Source organism: Podarcis filfolensis (genome assembly GCF_964270895.1).
Source record: "Podarcis filfolensis genome assembly, chromosome: 15".
Classification (NCBI taxonomy): Eukaryota; Metazoa; Chordata; class Lepidosauria; order Squamata; family Lacertidae; genus Podarcis; species Podarcis filfolensis.
The window spans coordinates 42,472,931-42,490,921 of NC_139618.1; the positions used below are offsets into that span (position 1 = coordinate 42,472,931).

The 17,991-nt window shown below is 52.5% G+C and overlaps 1 protein-coding gene and 1 long non-coding RNA gene across 2 annotated transcripts; one reads left to right on the forward strand and one right to left on the reverse strand.

The window, feature by feature from the left end:
- Positions 1-3,139: 3,139 nt before the first annotated feature.
- Positions 3,140-10,872, reverse strand: LOC310750721. Its single transcript, XR_014542189.1, has 3 exons — positions 10,277-10,872; positions 8,336-8,633; positions 3,140-3,320 (listed from the first exon to the last, which is right to left on the reverse strand). It is a non-coding gene; the product is annotated as an uncharacterized lncRNA (long non-coding RNA).
- Positions 10,873-10,877: 5 nt separating this feature from the next.
- On the forward strand, positions 10,878-17,717 carry EGR3 (early growth response 3). Its single transcript, XM_083588820.1, is given in 4 exon segments — positions 10,878-11,644; positions 12,854-12,856; positions 12,859-12,999; positions 14,055-17,717. Coding segments are annotated over 4 exon segments (1,395 nt in total). The 5' UTR covers positions 10,878-11,484; the 3' UTR covers positions 15,146-17,717.
- Positions 17,718-17,991: the final 274 nt, after the last annotated feature.

The following is a 17,991-nucleotide window of genomic DNA, read 5'->3' on the forward strand; positions in this document are numbered from 1 at the left end:
CAGGCAACTCTCTCTCTATATTCATCCTGTTTGGTACCATGCATGTGGAGCATTGCCAGGTTTGGGGCTGGGCTTCCTGGCACTCAGATGGATGCAGGGCTGGAACCTGCCTTTCACCATCTCACAGGGTGAGGACGGCTTGGGCCAGTGCCTGCTTGCTCCTGCACAGTAATTACGGATGAAAATTCTCACCTGTGCCTGCCAATAGAAGAAAGCAAACACTCAGTCCCTCCACTATAAAGTCTGGAGCAACTTTTTTATTGTTATTGTTCTGTGTTTGGGGTTAGGCCGTGGGGAAGTGGGTGGTACCACAGTGCTTAAAGTCAAGGGAACAGGCCTGATCTGCACATATCTCACCTCACCTGTGTGCAATCTTAGTCCCCCAAGGCTGGGGAGTGAGGAGGGAAGGATTAACCATACTTTAAGAAGAGGGTTCCCATGTAGCACCTCATAGCTTGTCACTTGCTGATCTGGGTTTACAAGAGCTAAACAGATTTTTTTCACAGGAGCAGAATAAACGTGAATGTATGAAGAGCTCGCTCATTGCTGATCTCTTTTTGTAGGGTGAAAGGCAGCTATTAGTCCTTCTCTCGGCCTCCGTTCTCCACCTGTAAATCAAGAGCTGATATGTCTAACCCTTCTGTTCCCTTAGAGCAAGGAGGGTTACTATAAAAAAAACCAAAAGATGCAATGATGGCTGTTGTAATGGGATCTATGCATACAACAATCGGTTCTGTTCCAAGCACACCTACAAAATGTACCTATTAAAAGCTTCTTTGTAAGACACGTCTACCAAGCATTGTGTCCAAAGATGCGGATAGCAAAGAAGCCCTTGTTCCATTGCCCAAGGCAACTTGGAAGAAAGTGGAAATAGGGAATTCAGTTGCTGTTGCATGAAATTTATGTGGCCAAGAAGGTGGAAAGGACCAACACCATTAACTTAACCCTTTGGCCCTCTCTCAAGAAGGTAAAAATACCTATCTTTCACATATCCTATTGTTACTCTCCATACTGAAGCTCCTACAAGTTTCTATTGGTTAGAAATTGTCCAATTGCACTCTGGTGCTTTTACATCAGATGTAAAATATCTATTTGTTTCTAAAGATATTTATGTCTTGCTTTTATTTTATTTTTACATTATTTTATTAATTTCCTATATTAAAACCCAAATATAAACATGACAAAGTGAATACAATGTTACAGAGACATTTGGGTACATCACTAGTTAAGGTTCTGCTTTTCCTATTTTCACCAGAGTTTTAACTTGACCTGTTTGAAGGTGTTTTCATATTACATCAGGAACAAATAGTTAAGAGAGTTCCAAAGATCAACATAGTGTAGTGGTAGTGCTTTATCATAGTTCGTTTGTTATCACACATAACAAAATTAAGCCAATCTGAGATAAACTTGTATTTCCTATTTCCTCTGGCCACTTTCAATTTATTTGTCATTTTTTCTACTAAAGCGCTACTCCAAATTTTGTTATATACCCTGATTTTCAACCCCATAGGTTAAAATCAAATCAAAATAAAACACTAATAAAATTTAATGTCCAAAAACCAAATTAAAAATATAGTTAAAACTGAGAGCACAATAAGATGCATGCAGTCAGTCAATCAATAGAAGAAGAAATATAGCCAAACCCAAAAGCCAGACAAATTCTTGAGAGCCCATCTGAAGAGAGAGGGAAGCCAGGCAAATCTCCCTAGGGAGGAAGTCTCAAAATCTGAGTGCCACAACTAAGAGACCCTTTCCTCAATGGAGGCTGGTACATGAGGGCAAATGGGGCATTGCCCCACCAACCTCAGTTGGCCCTCAGCCAGGCCCCATTGGCCTGCCTTCTGACTTCAGTGGACACCAGCCAGAGCTGCCTGTGCGGCATCCCAACCAAGCAAGCCTGGAGATGCAAAGGGCAGGTGCTGAAGACCACGTGGGAGGAGGTGGGTCTTCCTTTAACTTTTAACAGCTCAGCTGAGCTTAAGGACAAAATAAGCGGCTTTTATGGAGTCAGACCATGGGTCCATCTAGCTCAGAATGGTCAACTCGGCACTGACTGGCAGCACCTTTTCAACATTTCAGGCAGGGGGCCTCTTAGAGATGCCAGGCATTGAACATGGGACCTTCTCGATGCAAGGCCAGTGCTCTGAGGCCACTGAGCTATGGCCCTTCCCCTTCAGTACTTCTTAGGATGCTTCTCCCCAGCACCAGACCACTGAGTTTTAAAAGCAACACAACCCAATCCTATGCATGTTTACTTGTCAAGAAGTTACTCCCAAGTTAGGGTGTATAGGATTACAGCTCAAGTCTGATTTAAAGCTCCCAAATCAGACAACAGAAGTATCAATTGACTTGATATCCTCAGCCTTTGCATGCCATAACACACCAAGATAAGGCACATAATTATTATATAGACTGTATTTGGAAAGCAATAAAGAAAGAAAATATTTGTATCCTACTGGAGTGGCATTAGGCGTTTTGCTGCCACATGCACAATATTAGAATGGTATGCTGACTTCAATCACCCCAAAGCCTTCCTGCATTTCTATAGCCAAAGCAGCAGCAGCCCATGTTGTTGTTTCCAGATAATCTTCTCTTCTTTGTACCTGTCAAAGAAGAGCACTGTCACCTCCTCCACACTTATTTATTACACAAGGGGGATCCGCAACAAAATGTTGCAGTATTGATTGCTCCCTTTCAAAATTTCAGCCAGCCATGGCCTTTTCCAGGACACTCCATTTGTTTCTCCTCCATTCCTCCCCTCAGCAGACACTCCGCATTCTGTGTGCCACTGAGCATGCTCACTCCTCGTTGGGCTGTTTTTGTGGTTCTCCCCATTGCATTTCCCCCTCCCCAAATATTTGTTTTACCCTTGCAAACGTTAAGATTCCCCAAGCCTACTGCTACCTCTTCCTTGTGTGTGTGCTACTGTTTTGAGTACGTAAGATTCCATACTTGGAGTTTGCTGCTAATATCTACACCCTCCTTTATCTTACAGAAACCCTGTGAGGAAGGCCAGACCAAGAGACAGTGACTGCCCTAAGGGTTCCCAGTGAGTTTTATTACCGAGTCAGGATTTGAACTTGAGGTCTCCTCTGTCCTAGCCCAACATCATGTTGAAAGTGTACAGTAACAGCAGGGATTATTCAGTTTGTAACTTAAGAATTTATTAAATAGCCAAGAGGGGGTGGGGGTGTTGCTTAGCAACCAGGAAGAGTAGCATGTTGTTTGCTGAGATAGCACCTGCCCTAATTGGCTGTGTGGATCTCAGGGAGCTTTTCCTCTCTAGGTTTGGTTGAGTATCTCCCTGCCATGTACAAGGCCTGCAGGAATAAAGACAAAACCTCTCTGTTTATTTCTCCTCAATTGTACACTGCTTTTGTTCAAGTTTCCTCAGTAAATTGTTACCAAGACTGTTCCCTTTGGACTCTGTTATTTAAGTGATTCTGCTAACAGTGCTGTACAGTGCTGTTGTAATCATGGACTTTACTAACACACCACACTAGACTTCACATCAGCCATGCACCCTGCCTCACCCTTGGACACACTGTGCCCCCATCCTGCTATTGACTGGCCTCTCCTCATCTCTCACTGCCAGGCCACCTGCCTTTCCTCTGCCATCTCCCGTTCCTTTGGAGGAGTGGCTTCAAGACAAGGAAACCCTGTTGCCTAAGGGACTGCTTCCCATAGAACGCTCCCCTAAGTAGGCACTAGGAGTGAAACTGGGCTTTGGTAGACATCACTCCTAAGAACAAAGCTGATGTCATAAGATGGTGCAGAGCTCTAGAAACCTAGAAGCTGGCTACTAGAAAGGGATTGTTTGCAGAGGCAATACTAGAAATATGAGGTGAGGTTTCTGCATGCCATTAAGCACAGCAAACAGGAAGACAGACAAATATGACTTATGGGGGCAAATAACGGTGTTGTACAGCTCTTGTTCATTGTGGGGATGATTAGGGAGGCAGGAGAGGATATATTATTTAATGATCTCCTTCCTAACTTGCACTAGCAAGTTCCATATTCTAGCAGAGTTCCAGACATCTCCCTTTTTAAATTAGGCAGCGATCAGCTTGTTGCTGACTCATCTGACTCTTACTATTAAAGAGTCCTTCCTGGTAAAATCCCTTCTACTCCCTCTTAAAAAGAATAAACACAAGAATCTGATTAATGTTAATATAAAAGTAGTTTACTCACAGATTCATTCAGGTTCACAGACATATCCCTGAAGGCAGGCTTAGGTTACATAACAACTAGAACTAGTCCATAAAGAAGTTAGCCCCAAGTGACTGTGACTAAGCAGTCACTTTTCCAAACACACAGCAACATACACAATGGAGAACACACACACTAATCAGAACATGGAGGCCGTGTGCTCCTCCATGCTAGTACAACACACACCCTCTTCAAGTCTGTCTCAGCTCAGGAGGAAACAGGAAGTCCTCTCCTGAGTGGGACAAAACATCCCCTAACATGTCCACTGTAGGGATGTTGTACTTGACTGCAGTTTTACATCCCACATTCATGTCAATCAGGCTTTTCCAGGTGAATGCCCAAGTGAATTGTGCCCCGCCCCCTTAATTACAGAAAGGGTCCCATTTAAATTTTCTTCCGGTGGCAACAAAATGTGTTGGATCCACACTGGCTATGTGGACCCCAAAAGTGGATCCTGAAACAATACCTGTGAGTATAGGGTGGTATATAAATTCAATTAGTAGTAGTAGTAGTAGTAGTAGTAGTATGTTAGCTGTTCAGGGTTCCAATAAGTCACATCCTTTCCCAGGATACTCTATTCTGTGGCCACTGAGCATGCTCAGTTCTCATTGGGCTGTTTGAGGCATTTGTCCTTATACAATTTTGCTCACACCCCCAATATGTTTTTGTACTTTAGCAAACCTTGGGGATTCCCCAAACCTGCAGATTCCTCCCTCTTATGGTGTCGCTTTTTCTACATAAGGATCCACACTTGAATAATGAGTTTGCTATTAATATGCAGGATTGCTCCTGTGAATTGCCTGACTTGGTTGTTTTAAATATGTACTATATGCCACCTTCCTACCAAAACAAAAACCCCAATAGTGCTTTTCACTCACCACTTTCCCTCACTTCCAGAAAGCCCAATAAATTTCCTACATAATCTGAGAGGTATGCCTCATCAACCATGACAGACGAAAGCATGTATTTCTTCACAGAACACATAATTAAAGTATGGGATTCACTGTGACAATGTGCAATGGTGTCCACTAGCTTAAATAACATTAAAAAGGGAATAGACAAATGCATGGGGGAACATGTCTAAAGTGAACCTCCAGGCTCAGATGCAGTATACCTATGAATAGCAGTTATTATGGGGAAGATGACAGCACAGGAGGGTGATTGTCTTAATGTCCAACTTGTGATGCCTCTTGGAAACATCTTGTTGGGTACCCTGTGAAGCAGAGCTCTTCTTATGTTCTAGGTGGATATTGGGGTGCACAACTTAGATCACACACTGCATAATCACTGGAGTCCCCAGTGGTTTTCACACATGCACCCAGTGGGTTCCAGTAAGGCCAGCCTTAATGTCACAATTCTTGAGAAGCCTTAAACCCAAGTTCTCCTGTTAGACATTCATGTGGCTGCTACACCCAGCAGTGACCCTCTCGTGAGAGAAGGTGCAGTGCTTGCATTGGGCAGTAGATTTCCCTCACCCTAGAGGGTGGAAGGTAGGCATGTACACGGCGGGGGGGGGGCGAAATTATTCACCAGGTTGTGCCCAACATAAGCCTCATTCAAATGTGCTGTGGGTTAAATTAAATGATGGGTGGGATGCCATAAGGATTCCCCCCCAATTCACACACATCCCAAATGCCCTGCCAAGCTGTGCCCACAGTCTAAAGGAAGGGGACAGGATAATCTGTCCTGCTTTGTGTGAGGATGCCTTGAGTGCTGTGTGGTTTCACTGCTGAAGTAGGTTTATTTTGAATAAGATCTTGGACGCCTACTGACTAGACCACAGGGAGCAGGCAGCCGAAACCTCCACAGTTTGCCCACAACAGGAAGGTCTAGTGCCCACTTCCAGAAAGCTTGCAAGCAGTTGGCCCTCTGCCCTTATCAGGCAGTGAGGTCACAGATTCCGACTCCTCCACTGAGAAGCAGAAGCAGCAGCAGATTTGGGGGGGAGGGAGGGCAGCACAAATGAGCTTTGGGAGTAGTTTGGGAGTGGGAAAGCTCTTGAGATCTATTCCAGAATAAGGATGCTGACATGTTGCCTCTTTAAGTTTAGTCCGTTCGTTTAAACCCAGTGAGACTTACTTTCAAGTAAACATGCTGAGGATTGCAGTACAAATTGATAAGGGGAAATGTTTTTATTATTGTTGCTTTATTATTATTATTATTATTAATTATTATTATTTTAAGAACACTTCTCATTTTCCTATTTTATAGCTCATAATCTAGCAATTTAATCAACACAACTCAAATTCTCTCTCACACACACACGTGATTTGTGTTTTTGTTGTGTGTACCTATTTATCATGTTTTCTTGTAAAGAGACACTGAAGCTCCTATTCTAAACATATTTCCTGGGAAACCCCAACTGTACACAGGAGGACTGGCTTGTGGAGTAACTAGGCACAGGATTCCACTGTCAGTTCTGTTCGCCATAAGCGTGTACAGCACTTGTTCTCTCCAATTTATTTGCACCCCGCCTTTCAGCCATGGCGTCCCAGGGCGGCTCACAAATGAAACATCAATCCGAAGCCATACAGCTGTCACTTTAAAGAGCAAATAACTGCTGCCGAGTGCCTTCTCTCTAATAATAATCTGGATGGGTTTCCCCAGCCACTCTGGGCAGCTTCCAACAGGATATTAAAATACAATAGTCAATTAAACTTTAAACAAACTCGCATCGTCTGAAATACAGGCCGGAGAAGCATCCCTCCCCCTTCCCTTTCTCCCCTTGGGATGGGGAGGGGGTGCAGCCCTTCTCCGTCCTCTGTTCGGCAGTGGACTCTCCTTCCTCGGAGGTTTCTAAGCAGAAGCTGGGTGGCCCTCTGTCATGGATGCTTCTGGTGAGATTCCTGCATCGCAGGGGGTTGGGCTAGATGACTCTGGGGGACCCCGTCCAACTTCACAGTTCTACGAATCTTTGGCGCTGGCTTGCTCCATTAGTTTAACTTGGGGGGGGGTGAGAGAGAGATTGCAATCGCGCTATGTGCACCGAGAGAGGAAGGGGGGGCACGGTTGCAACGCAGTGGGGGGAAGAAGAGGAACCAGCAGGAGAACACTGATTCCCCTCGGCAGCTCTGCGGGGAAGGAGGGACCAGCCTGGGCTCCTTCCTCGCCGCAAGATCCTGGCCGCGGGGCGCAATTCGGGAGGCTCGGCTGGCCGGGCCAGGCCCCGCGGGCTCCTCCGCGCTCCCCTCCCCCGGCCGGCAGGGCGGGCAGGCGGGCGGCGCCGGCAAAGGCTGCGGGTTCCGCTGCGCCTCCGTCTCTCTTTCCACTGGTAGCGAGGGCGGGGGGCGGGGGGAGGCGGCCACCCGGGAGCCGGAACCGGGCGCCAAATAAGGAGAGCGGGGCGGGCCCGGATCCTGGCCTTGTATGGCGCTTCCCCTCGGCCGGCGGCCCAGCCAAGCCCGCGGCGGCGGCGGCGAGGCGATGCCCGCGCAGGGGGGCGCCCACCCCTCGGCCCCCGCCCGGCGCCGCCGCCCCAGCACCTGCCCGCTCCTCCCAAGGGGCCTCCTCTCCCTCCCGCCTCTTCGCAGCAGTCTTCGCGGGGGGGGGGCAGGCTCGACTCTCCCCTCCCTCTTGCGCCCCGTCCCGCGCGCGATCCTGGCCAGGCTCCGGCTCTGCTTGCTGGCGCCTGCTGCTCCCCCTGGTCGCCCAGCCCGACCCCTCCTCCCAAAGGAGCTGAGCTGCGCGCCCGACGCGCCGAGTCCCGAGCCAAGTCGGCGCGCTTCTTCTCCGCGCTGCCGGCCCGCGCGCGCTTCTGCTCGAATCCGTTTTGGGGGAGGGGGCGCGCATCCACCTGCCGGGGGGGGGGGGAGCGGCCCTTGCACCGGGACGAGAAGAGGCTTGGGCCGAGGGCTTTGACTCCCCCCACCCCCGTCTTCGGACTTGCACAGGAGTCCAGTTGCAGGACCGAATTCACCCAGCATCTCCTGCTGGGGAGAGTGGAATCCAAAAGGGCGCCTGCCCCACCCAGAACTGGGAAGGGCCCCTCACCCTCCTCTGCCCCCCCCCCGCCGTCCCTTGCGCCTTCAGGCTTCAGCGGAGGGGAGGCAGGATTGACTGCAAAGCTCACAACGTCTGCTTTTAAAGAGAGAAAGTCATTCCCTCCCGCCAAAAGCAGTGTCCCCACCTCCTTTTCTCTTAATACGTTTGTCGTGGTTGGTTTCCAGCACTTCATAGTAACCGGATATCTAGGCGCTCTTGGGGATGATCCAGGTAACAGCTTCGTCGTCTTAGAAATAAATGGGGGGGGCGGGGGCGCCTCGTAGTAGCCCATAAGTTAGTCAGCAACGCTTTCGACGCTCCAAACCTTCCCAGGATACGGCCTGGAGGGTGACGAGGCCGCCGCCTCGCTGAAGCTGAGCAGGACTGGGTCTGCTCAGTGCCTGGGATCTGGGTGGGTGATCTCCCGCGACCACGTGTAGCCACTTTGGGTTCCATAACAGGAAGAAGGGTGAAATAGAAAATGTAAGGGACAAAGAAAGAAATTATCTGGGCAAACACGCAAATACCCCAAACAAATCTTACAATGCAGTTGTACAGGTTCAGAGGCAAGTGCCACTATTTTCAGTGAGGCTCAACTCTCCTGAAGGATTGCAGCCTGAGATTGCAGTCCTGTGCACACGGGCTTACAGCGCAACCCTAGCAACGTCCATCGAGAATTACTGCGCTATCAAAGTTAGCGCTGCAGCCTCGCGTGGGACTAACCCTCCATCAAGCGCGGTAGGGCTTGTTTCTGGGTAAAGACACCTAAAACAGCTCAGTTGGGATAACTCAGTTGGTAGAGCATGAGACTCATAATTTCAGAGTCGTGGGTTCGAGCCCCACATGGAATAGAATCATAGAAGTATAGAGATGGAAGTGAGCGCGAGAGTAATCTAGTCCACCCCCTGCAATGCAGGAGTCTTGCCCAACATGAGGCTCGAACCCACGACCCTGGCATGAAGAGTCTCATGCTCTACCAACTGAGCCACCAAGGAGTAAAAGGTTCCTGCCTTGCAAGGGGTTGGACTAGATGACCCTCGTGGTCCCTTCTTACATTTCTAGGATTTTCAGATCGGGACTGTTAGGCATCTTGGCGCTGTGCCTCGCCCTCTGCCATCACCCCGAGTAGAAATCCTCCTTTGCACGTGCCATAAAGTTAAAGAAGAAGAAGCCTATGGGTGTCTGATCTCTGGAGATGCTCTGCTCAGCCTCCTCGCGCGCTCCTGCCCCGCCACTCGCTTCTCTCCCCCTCCCTTTGCCAAATCCAGGTTTCCTTCCAGCGTGCATTTCACTCCCGTTGCAGAGCTGGCCGTGCAGGAGTTGGGTAAGTCGAGCTATTGCAACATATAATTTTTCCATACATTTGCTACATAACTCGGAGGGTTTTATTTAAAGATAGCATCAGTTGGCACACTTAGCACGAAACCACCTAATTACTGACGCCTCACAAGTGCCAAACTTTAAACCGGGAGGAGGGGAGGGCTAGAAATCACTGACAAAGTGCTGCTTGCTTGAAATTGCTCGATATACTATATTGCTGCGTCTGGTTTCCAGCCAAGAATTATTGCAGCGGGAGGAGGGAAGGGGGGCAGCGTCGGCGGCGAACAAGGCGAGGGGAAGCCGAGTCTGCCCTGGCCTTCCTATTTGCATCCGAACCCAACTCCCACAAAAGCAGCGGCTGCAGCGGCTGACGCTTCTTGGCAACCGGCTTTGTTCCCTGGCTTAGACCAAGGCGAGGGTCCGCGAGGATCTCCGCTCTGCCCAAAGCTTTGGCCTGTTCGCTCTGGAGCCTTGCGCTGCGTTTCTTACGGCCTGCTTATTCATTTATAAAATCAGCCCGCAAGGTGGTTAACCTTTCCAGGTAGATTTACCTCACCATGTTGTTTTGAGGATGAGGGGGAAACTTTTTAGGCCAGGGGTGACTAAGCTGCGGGCGGCCCTGCAGATGTTCCTGGACGGTATCAACAGTTACCCCTGATCCCACAGCGTTTAGCGGACCACAGGTCCCTCATCCCTGCTCTTAGGCCACACTGGGCTCCTTTGGCGCTTAGCGGATCCGGGCGTTGGGGTTTGGGCGTATCATTACCGACTGCCTGGCGTTTAGGCCTATTCGCTCTATGGTGCGTTTTCATAGATCTCTCTGCGCAGCTCCAGCGCCCTGGGGACACGCAGGGCGAGCCACAGAAGAAGGACTTTGTCTGTGGCTGGAAGGGGGTCCTGGCGGGGCGGCGGGGTCCGGCCCCTCCGGCTGCTTGTCTGGTGCGGAGTGGCGCCTTCTTCGCGGCTCGGATCCCGCGGCGTGCGCACGGGTCTGTGGATGCAATCCAAAGCCCAAGAGGGCAGCTGCAGCGCAGCGGAGCTGTTTAGCAATGGGCGCTGTGAAAACAAGGACGCGTGTCTGTCTGCTGCGGAGGCGCGTTATTCACCCCCGCTTCCTCCTCCTCCTCCCCGAAGACGAGCGCGAGGTAAATAGGGCTGAAGGAAGCGCGCAGGGGGCGTGGGGCGCTCGCCAGCCCGTGCCCTTCGCCGGGTGGGGAGAGGCCGGTCCGCCGCCTGGCGATGCTTTGCAAGCCAGGCAGGCGCGCGGAGCCGAGGGCGGCCTCCGGAGGGGCCCCCAAGCGCCGACCCGTCCTTGCCCCCGGCCAGGTGGCCGTCCCGGGCTCCTCTTCGCCCGGCCGGGGGCCGCGGCGGCGGCAGCGCGCAGCTCTGGCTGCTTCCTGCTTTCGAAACGTTCCATTGTGAGGAGCTTCCATTGTGACGTCTCAGCTTCGGCGCCGCTTTATCTGTCCATATATGGGCAGCTACGTCACGGAGCTTTCCCGTCGCTCACATAAATAGGCTGGCGGATTTCCCTGGCTGAGCATTTGGGCTGCAGTGAGGGAACCTGCTGAACGAGCGAGAGAAGAAGGCAGGGAAGGAAGAGCGAGGCCGGGGAGGAGGAGGGGAGGCAGGGAGGGATTAAAGACTCCCACCATCTTCTGCCATCACATCTGCAAAGCAGATCGGGACTCCCACCTCCTCCCTTCAGGAAACACCTCCGGGGATCCACCGAGGATTGCGCGCCCCCACCGACCACCCACCTTCCCACCCTCCTCCGCCAACTGGCCCCCTCCCCCGGGCCCACAGCGCCTGCTTTCCTCCCCCAGCAGCGCCCCCCTCGCCGCAGCAACTTTTCTCTCGCATGGTCTCCTTCGCACGGATTTGCCACCCGGATGCCGCCTTGTCAGGAGCGGAGCTCGGAGCCGCTTTGAACCCGCCGCCGCCGCAGCCTCCTTCTCCTCTTCCTCCAGTGCTATGACAGGCAAACTCGTGGATAAGCTGCCAGGGACCATGAACACTTTGATGAACCAGTTGCCTGACAATTTGTACCCCGAGGAGATCCCCAACTCTCTGAACATCTTCTCCAGCAACGGCGAGGCGTCGGTGGCTCACTATAATAACCAGATGGCGACAGGTAAAGAAGGAAGGGGGAGGGGGCGTGTGGCGGTGGCGGTGGCGGGGGGGAGGGAGGGGGCGAAGCATGTCGCTCTGTCGGGGGTGGGTGGGCGGGCGGGCGGTGAAGCCTTCGCGGGCAAAGAGAGGCCGGAGCTGAGCCTGTGAATCTGCCCCTACCCCCATCTCCCATCCATCCCTCCACCGCCTCCTCTGCGCGCTGGAGCCATTGCTGCTGCCGCTGCGCTGCCGGGCTCCGGAGGAGAGGGGCAGGCAGGAACTCCCAGCGGGGGGAGAAGCTGGAAGGTACGGTGGGGCAGGGGCTGGCAAGCTAGGCGAGCGAGCGAGGGGCCGTTGGAAGCCACCCTTCTCCCTCGCGCCCCTTGGACTTTGCCCTTTGGAGGCCTTGCCACGGGTCTCTCGGGCGTACGCCGGTGGCCGTGGGGCTGATTCGCCCTTCTCCCCTGCAAGTCCTTCGCATGCGTGTCCGTGTGTGTGTGTGTGTTTCCCCGTGTCTGTTAGTCCTTGTGCGTGTGTCTCTGTCTCCCTCTCCGTGCGCTGTGGCTTCTCTGTGGCACAGGCTGCCATCGCCGCGCGGGCACCCCCTCCTCCCTGTGCACACGCACACAACCCAGCACCCCCTCATTCTCCTGCCTCTTTTTAGCTATACATATACAGAAATCATGTCGGAACGAGGAGCGGGTGGGAGCGGGTGAGAGGGATCTTCTTTTTCTGTTTCCCAACGTGGGGAGGTTTCTCGGAGGAGGATTCCTGGGGTCGGAGAAGGGGCCAGGCAAAGAGGAGAACTGAGGTTGGGGCCAGGAGAGGAGGGGGCTTCCTCGGCCTCCATCTCTCGTGCCGGAGCCATCCGGGGCAGGTGAAGTTGCGTCGGCTCTTTCTGGACGCCGCCAAGGAAGTGGAGGGGACGCTGGGCACCCGCGCGGACTGCGCCGGGAGGCGAGAGGTCTGCGCGCTGGGCTGGAGCCTCTTTTGCTGCAAGCGTTGCTGTGAGAGCAGACCCGGTTCGGTTCTGCCTGGCCTCACCCGCACAAGCAGCGCAGGGCTCTCTCATTTCGATCAACCAACACTCCCCCCCCCCCCGCCAAGTCGCAACCCCTTCTCTCCACAGTATTGCTTGATCTCCCCCGCCACCCCTAAAAAGAGAGCGAGAGAGACAGAGAAAGAAAAAACACCCTCCCCCTTATATCTTTCATAACTGGTCTCGACGCAGAAATCACGGCAAGTTTGTAAAGCTCTGCTGGAAGTCCCGGTCTGCGTCGGTGGGGTGGGAAAACGCCTGGAGAGCAGCAGAGAGAAAGAGAGAACGAGAGGCAGACCAGTTCGCTCTCGGCAGCCTGAGCCTACCTGTAACTTCAGGTACCTGCTTCCTCCTGACCCCGCTTCTCCTCCTCCTGCTCCTGCTCCCTCTCCCAATCTTTCCCCCTCTCTCCCCGGGGTTGTGTTCTCGTCGGACCTCTCCCGAAGTACACAGACGCCCGACCAGCGTTGCCCGATGCCTTGGAGGCTCAAGTACGTAGGAAACTCGGAGGCTCGTCCGGCGGCTCCGGCAATGGAGTCGCCTCCCTGCTCCCCTTCGCAGGGTTCCCATGAAGATGGCCTGTGCAGATTACGTTAGCTGCTTGTGTGCGCGCGCTTAGATATTCTCTCGCGCGTGTGTCTGTCTCGTCTGGGTGTGTGTACGTATGTCGCTAACGTGTGTGTTTGTACATGCTTGCATTTCGTACCCAGGCAAGTGCCACAGTTGTATGTTGTTGCTTTCTAGCGTTCCAAGTGCGCGCGCGCGCGCATATGGCGGAGTACATGTATGCCGCCCTATATGTGCGTGTGGTGCGTGTGCTGAAATCGTTACAGACACATACATATCACATATCTGTGTGTGAGCTGGTGTGCTTGTGTGCATACATGGCTATGTAGAGATGCACAGTCCAGACTCCTTGGAAGTTAGAGCCTCCGTTTCCCGGCACTTGTTGGGCGCGCGGGCGGGGGATCAGCCTTTGATCGGGTTTTGTGTGCCCCTCCCCTGTAGGATCCCGATCTTTGAGCAGATACACTCAAGGGCTCCGCCTCCCCGGCCTCCCGACGGCGGCTCTTTCCTTGTGTCTGCACCTGATCTGTCTCGTGTGCAAGACCATGTGCTGGAGGCGGTGCTGCTCAGCTTCTGCCCGCGCCTTCCCATGGTTTTGCAGGATTCGGACTTCCAAACTGGGGGGGGGGGGATCCCACCTACGCCCAATGAATTCTCCCTTGTCTAAATAAGGGCCCCTTCCCCGCAACCCGACGACTCCCCCTGCCCCACAATCGCTGACCCGTTTTCTTTCTTTCTTTCTTTCTTTCTTTCTTCCGTCCGTCCGTCCTTCCTTCCTTTCCCCTTTTCTCCCCGCTCTGGCTTCTCTCCTTCTCGCCCTCCGCAGATAATGTTATGGATATTGGCTTAGCCAACGACAAGTCCGGCCAAGACCTGTCGTCGTACTCGGGCTCCTTCCAGCCCGCCCCCGGCGGCAACAAAACGGTGACCTACCTGGGCAAGTTCGCCTTCGACTCGCCGTCCAACTGGTGCCAGGACAACATCATCAGCCTGATGAGCGCGGGCATCCTGGGGGTGCCTCCGCCGCCGCCGCCCTCCTCCAGCGCGCAGGCCTCGACGGGCAGCATGGTGCAGGTCCAGAGCCAGGGCGACGTCGAAGGCATGTACCCAGCGCTGCCCCCTTACTCCACCTGCAGTGACCTTTACGCGGGCGAGCCGGTGCCCTTCCACGACCCGCAGGGCAACGCCGGCCTCTCCTACTCGGCGCAGGATTACCAAGGGGCCAAGCCCGGCGGCGGCGGGGGCGGGGGCGGCGGCGGAGGCCTGGAGAGCAACCTCTTCCCCATGATCCCGGACTACAACCTCTACCACGGGCACCCCAACGACCTGGGCAGCCTCCCCGAGCACAAACCTTTCCAGAACCTGGACTCGATCCGGGTCAACCCGCCGCCCATCACCCCCCTGGAGACCATCAAAGCCTTCAAGGACAAGCAGATCCACCCGGGCTTCGGCAGCCTAGCGCAGCAGCAGCCCCCGCTCACGCTCAAGCCCATCCGGCCGCGCAAGTACCCCAACCGGCCCAGCAAGACGCCCCTGCACGAGCGGCCGCACGCCTGCCCGGCGGAGGGCTGCGACCGGCGCTTCTCGCGCTCCGACGAGCTGACGCGGCACCTGCGCATCCACACGGGCCACAAGCCCTTCCAGTGCCGCATCTGCATGCGCAGCTTCAGCCGCAGCGACCACCTCACCACGCACATCCGCACGCACACGGGCGAGAAGCCCTTCGCCTGCGAGTTCTGCGGGCGCAAGTTCGCGCGCAGCGACGAGCGCAAGAGGCATGCCAAGATCCACCTCAAGCAGAAGGAGAAGAAGGCCGACAAGGGCTCGGCGGCGGCTGTCAGCGCGCCCGGAGGGGCCGGGCCGGGCGGCTCGCCCGCCGTCTCGTCGCTGGCCCCCGTGGTCACCACCTGCGCGTGACGCTGCTCCCGCCCCGCCGAGCCCCAGTGCCTCTCCAGCGCTGTCTTTCGTGCCCACCTGGCGCAAAACCCGCCGAGCAGCGGCGGCGGCGGCAGAAGCTGTTGGCCTCCCCAGGCTCCCGCGAAAGGGGTGCCTTTGCGCGCAAGCCTCTCGCCGCCGCCAAGCTGGTGGTGGGAGGAAGCCTTGAACTTTCCGCCGGATCGTCTTGATTCTCAGCGGCTTAGGAGAGGAGGGCAAGCGGGGACTGAGCCACTTCTCCCGGAGGAGCTGTCCTGGGCATGGGGTGCCTGGGGGGGAAGCTCCGTCTGGCACGTGTGAAAGGGTAGCGGATGGACATGGGAAAACTTCCCTGTATTCTTCTCCCCCTACCCCAACAGATGCCCTTCCTCTGATCTTCCTCCTTTCCTTCTCCCTCGAGGGAGGGGGCACCAAAGCGCAGTGCGTGCTGCCCGTGGAGGCCGTCTGTGCGCGTGTGTGTGCGTGCGTGTGTCAGCCTCTTGAACTGAACCTGGCTGTTTTTTAGCCAACAGTTAAGTTCCCCGTCCCCTGTGCACCGTGGAGTGGGCCCCCCCACCAGAGCCTTTCCGCCCCTCCCTTCCCAGTCCCAACGCCCTGGGGAGATGCTGGAAGAAATTGGGTGACTTTTGCAATGGATGGCGAGCCAGTCAGTCCCTTATAGGAAGGCGCTGCGGCTGTGCTGCTTTGCTGTAGCTGTGGCTGCCTCTGTCTTGGTCTCCCTCTCGGAGTGCCGGAGCCGCCTTGCTCTCCTTTGCCATGACTGGGGAGCAACCTGGGTGATTTCTGGCTTTTTCACATGGAGAGAGTCCTTCCTCTTTTTTCTTGGCAATTAAACCCCCTTTCCCGTAAGTCTTCCTCTTGCTCCCTTTTCTCCCTCCCTCCCCCATCCCTCCAAAAGTATTACCCAATCTCCTCCAAACCTGTAATAAAACCAATGACACTCCCGCCCGCCGCCCCAAACACACGCCTGTCCTTTCGCCTTCCTCGGCTGGCTCCTTCGGCCTCCTCTTCTTCCACCTTGGAAATGAGCAGGGCTTTCCAAAACAGGGTCCGGCCCTTCCATGTCACTCTCAGCTTCCTAGTGCAGAGGGATTGTAAATAGCGACCACAGCAAAAGTTAGTCTGGGTGTTATTATATAGCTTTAAGAATTGTTGAGGGTGGGGAATGAAAGCGAGAAAGGGGCAGTAACTGGGGAAACTGGTGCAGGCACTTCAAACTTTATTTCCTCCAAAGGAGGAGTTGGGTGAAGAGAGAGAATGAAGAAACATGGATTTATCGATCCCTTTGATTAGATTTGTCACACCAAGCCCACCTTCTTGTCATCCGCTGTTGGCAGCTCTGAATGTAGCGAGAAAAGGAGGTTGGAGGGAGTCAGGCTCCCCCTGACTTGAATGTACAGGACTGCTGAGGATCTCTATTCACTTTTCTCTGAGACTAGGCTACTGTTGGGAGTGGGAGAGGCAGGAGAGTTTACATGGTGTGTCTGTTTCGAGGGTCGGCTTTTGTGTGTGTTCATACCCTTGCCCCTTCTATTCTTTAAAAGCACTGTGTGTGTGTGTGTGTGTGAGTGTGAGTGAGAGAGAGAGAGAGAGAGAGAGAGAGAGAGAGAGAGAGAGAACGTGTGCGCGTGTGAATGCGTGGTAGATTCAGATGAACTATTTAAGTGTTCATAAGACCCTTAACAAACGAATGGGAGGCGGGTTAGCAATTTCCAGGTCATTTTAGCTCACCTGGGGGATGCCATTTTGGGAAAGAGGGCTAATGGGCATCAATTTGGGATGCGTTTTGTTTTGTTTTTTGTTTTTTTAGCACAAGGACAATTATTTCCAGAAATGCAGAAAACAGTGTTTTAAATGCGTACTTTTTATAATGTGATTTTATTGTTTTGTTTTGTTTTGATTTGGGGGGGTCACTTAGCATAAATAGGGGTGGGGAGAGAAAGCAGTTTGCCTTTTTTCCTTTACTCCTTCTGGTACGTGCATGTCATTGCATGTCTTGCTTTGTTTTTCTTTTCTTTTGTTTTGTTTTAATAAAACTGCTCAGATATTTAAGCAAAACAATGATGATAATTATTAAAAAAACTTGTTGCCAAAAGGTTGTGTTTTATCCAGGTTTGATGTCTGCATGTTAAAAAGAAAATTAAAACAAACATTCTCAGAGAGAGAGAGAAATGCAGTCTATGTGAACTGAAAGAAACAAAAATCAGGTTTAACTACAAAAATCTAAGGGGATGATATTTTTTGAAAGACTTTTGTATAAAGTTGAGTACTTAGGGGAAAAGAGACAAATCAGATGTAATATATTTTGTGGATGTTTTTATTTCTTGGATTTATAGTACCTTATACTAAGGTTAAAATGCTTGATATTGTGAAAAAAGTGATAATTTTCACACACATTTCATTGGCTCATTTGTCATGTAATGCAAATATGATAGTTAATGCATACAGCATTTTAAAGGGGAAAATCAGAAATATTGAACTGATGTATTGTTGTACCATTTGCACTGTGAGCAAATGCTAATGCAGTAAATATATTGTGTTTGCTGACAATCAACTCCTTGTAGTAAATATCTTTATTTATTTCTTTTTAAATATCATTGTGTGCATATTATATGTTATACATTCTCTGCTTTGGGGGGATAAATCTAGTATGTCAAGGGAAAAGAAACTGTTCACTTTAAAGGGATTAGGCATTATGAATCCTTGTAGATCTGATATGGAAATGTATTCTGGCACCATACAGAAGTGTGCACCTTGTTTGAATTTCTTTCTGGGTCAGTATATGGGCTTGGAAGTCAGAATGGCGGCACCTTGACTTTTAACCCGTC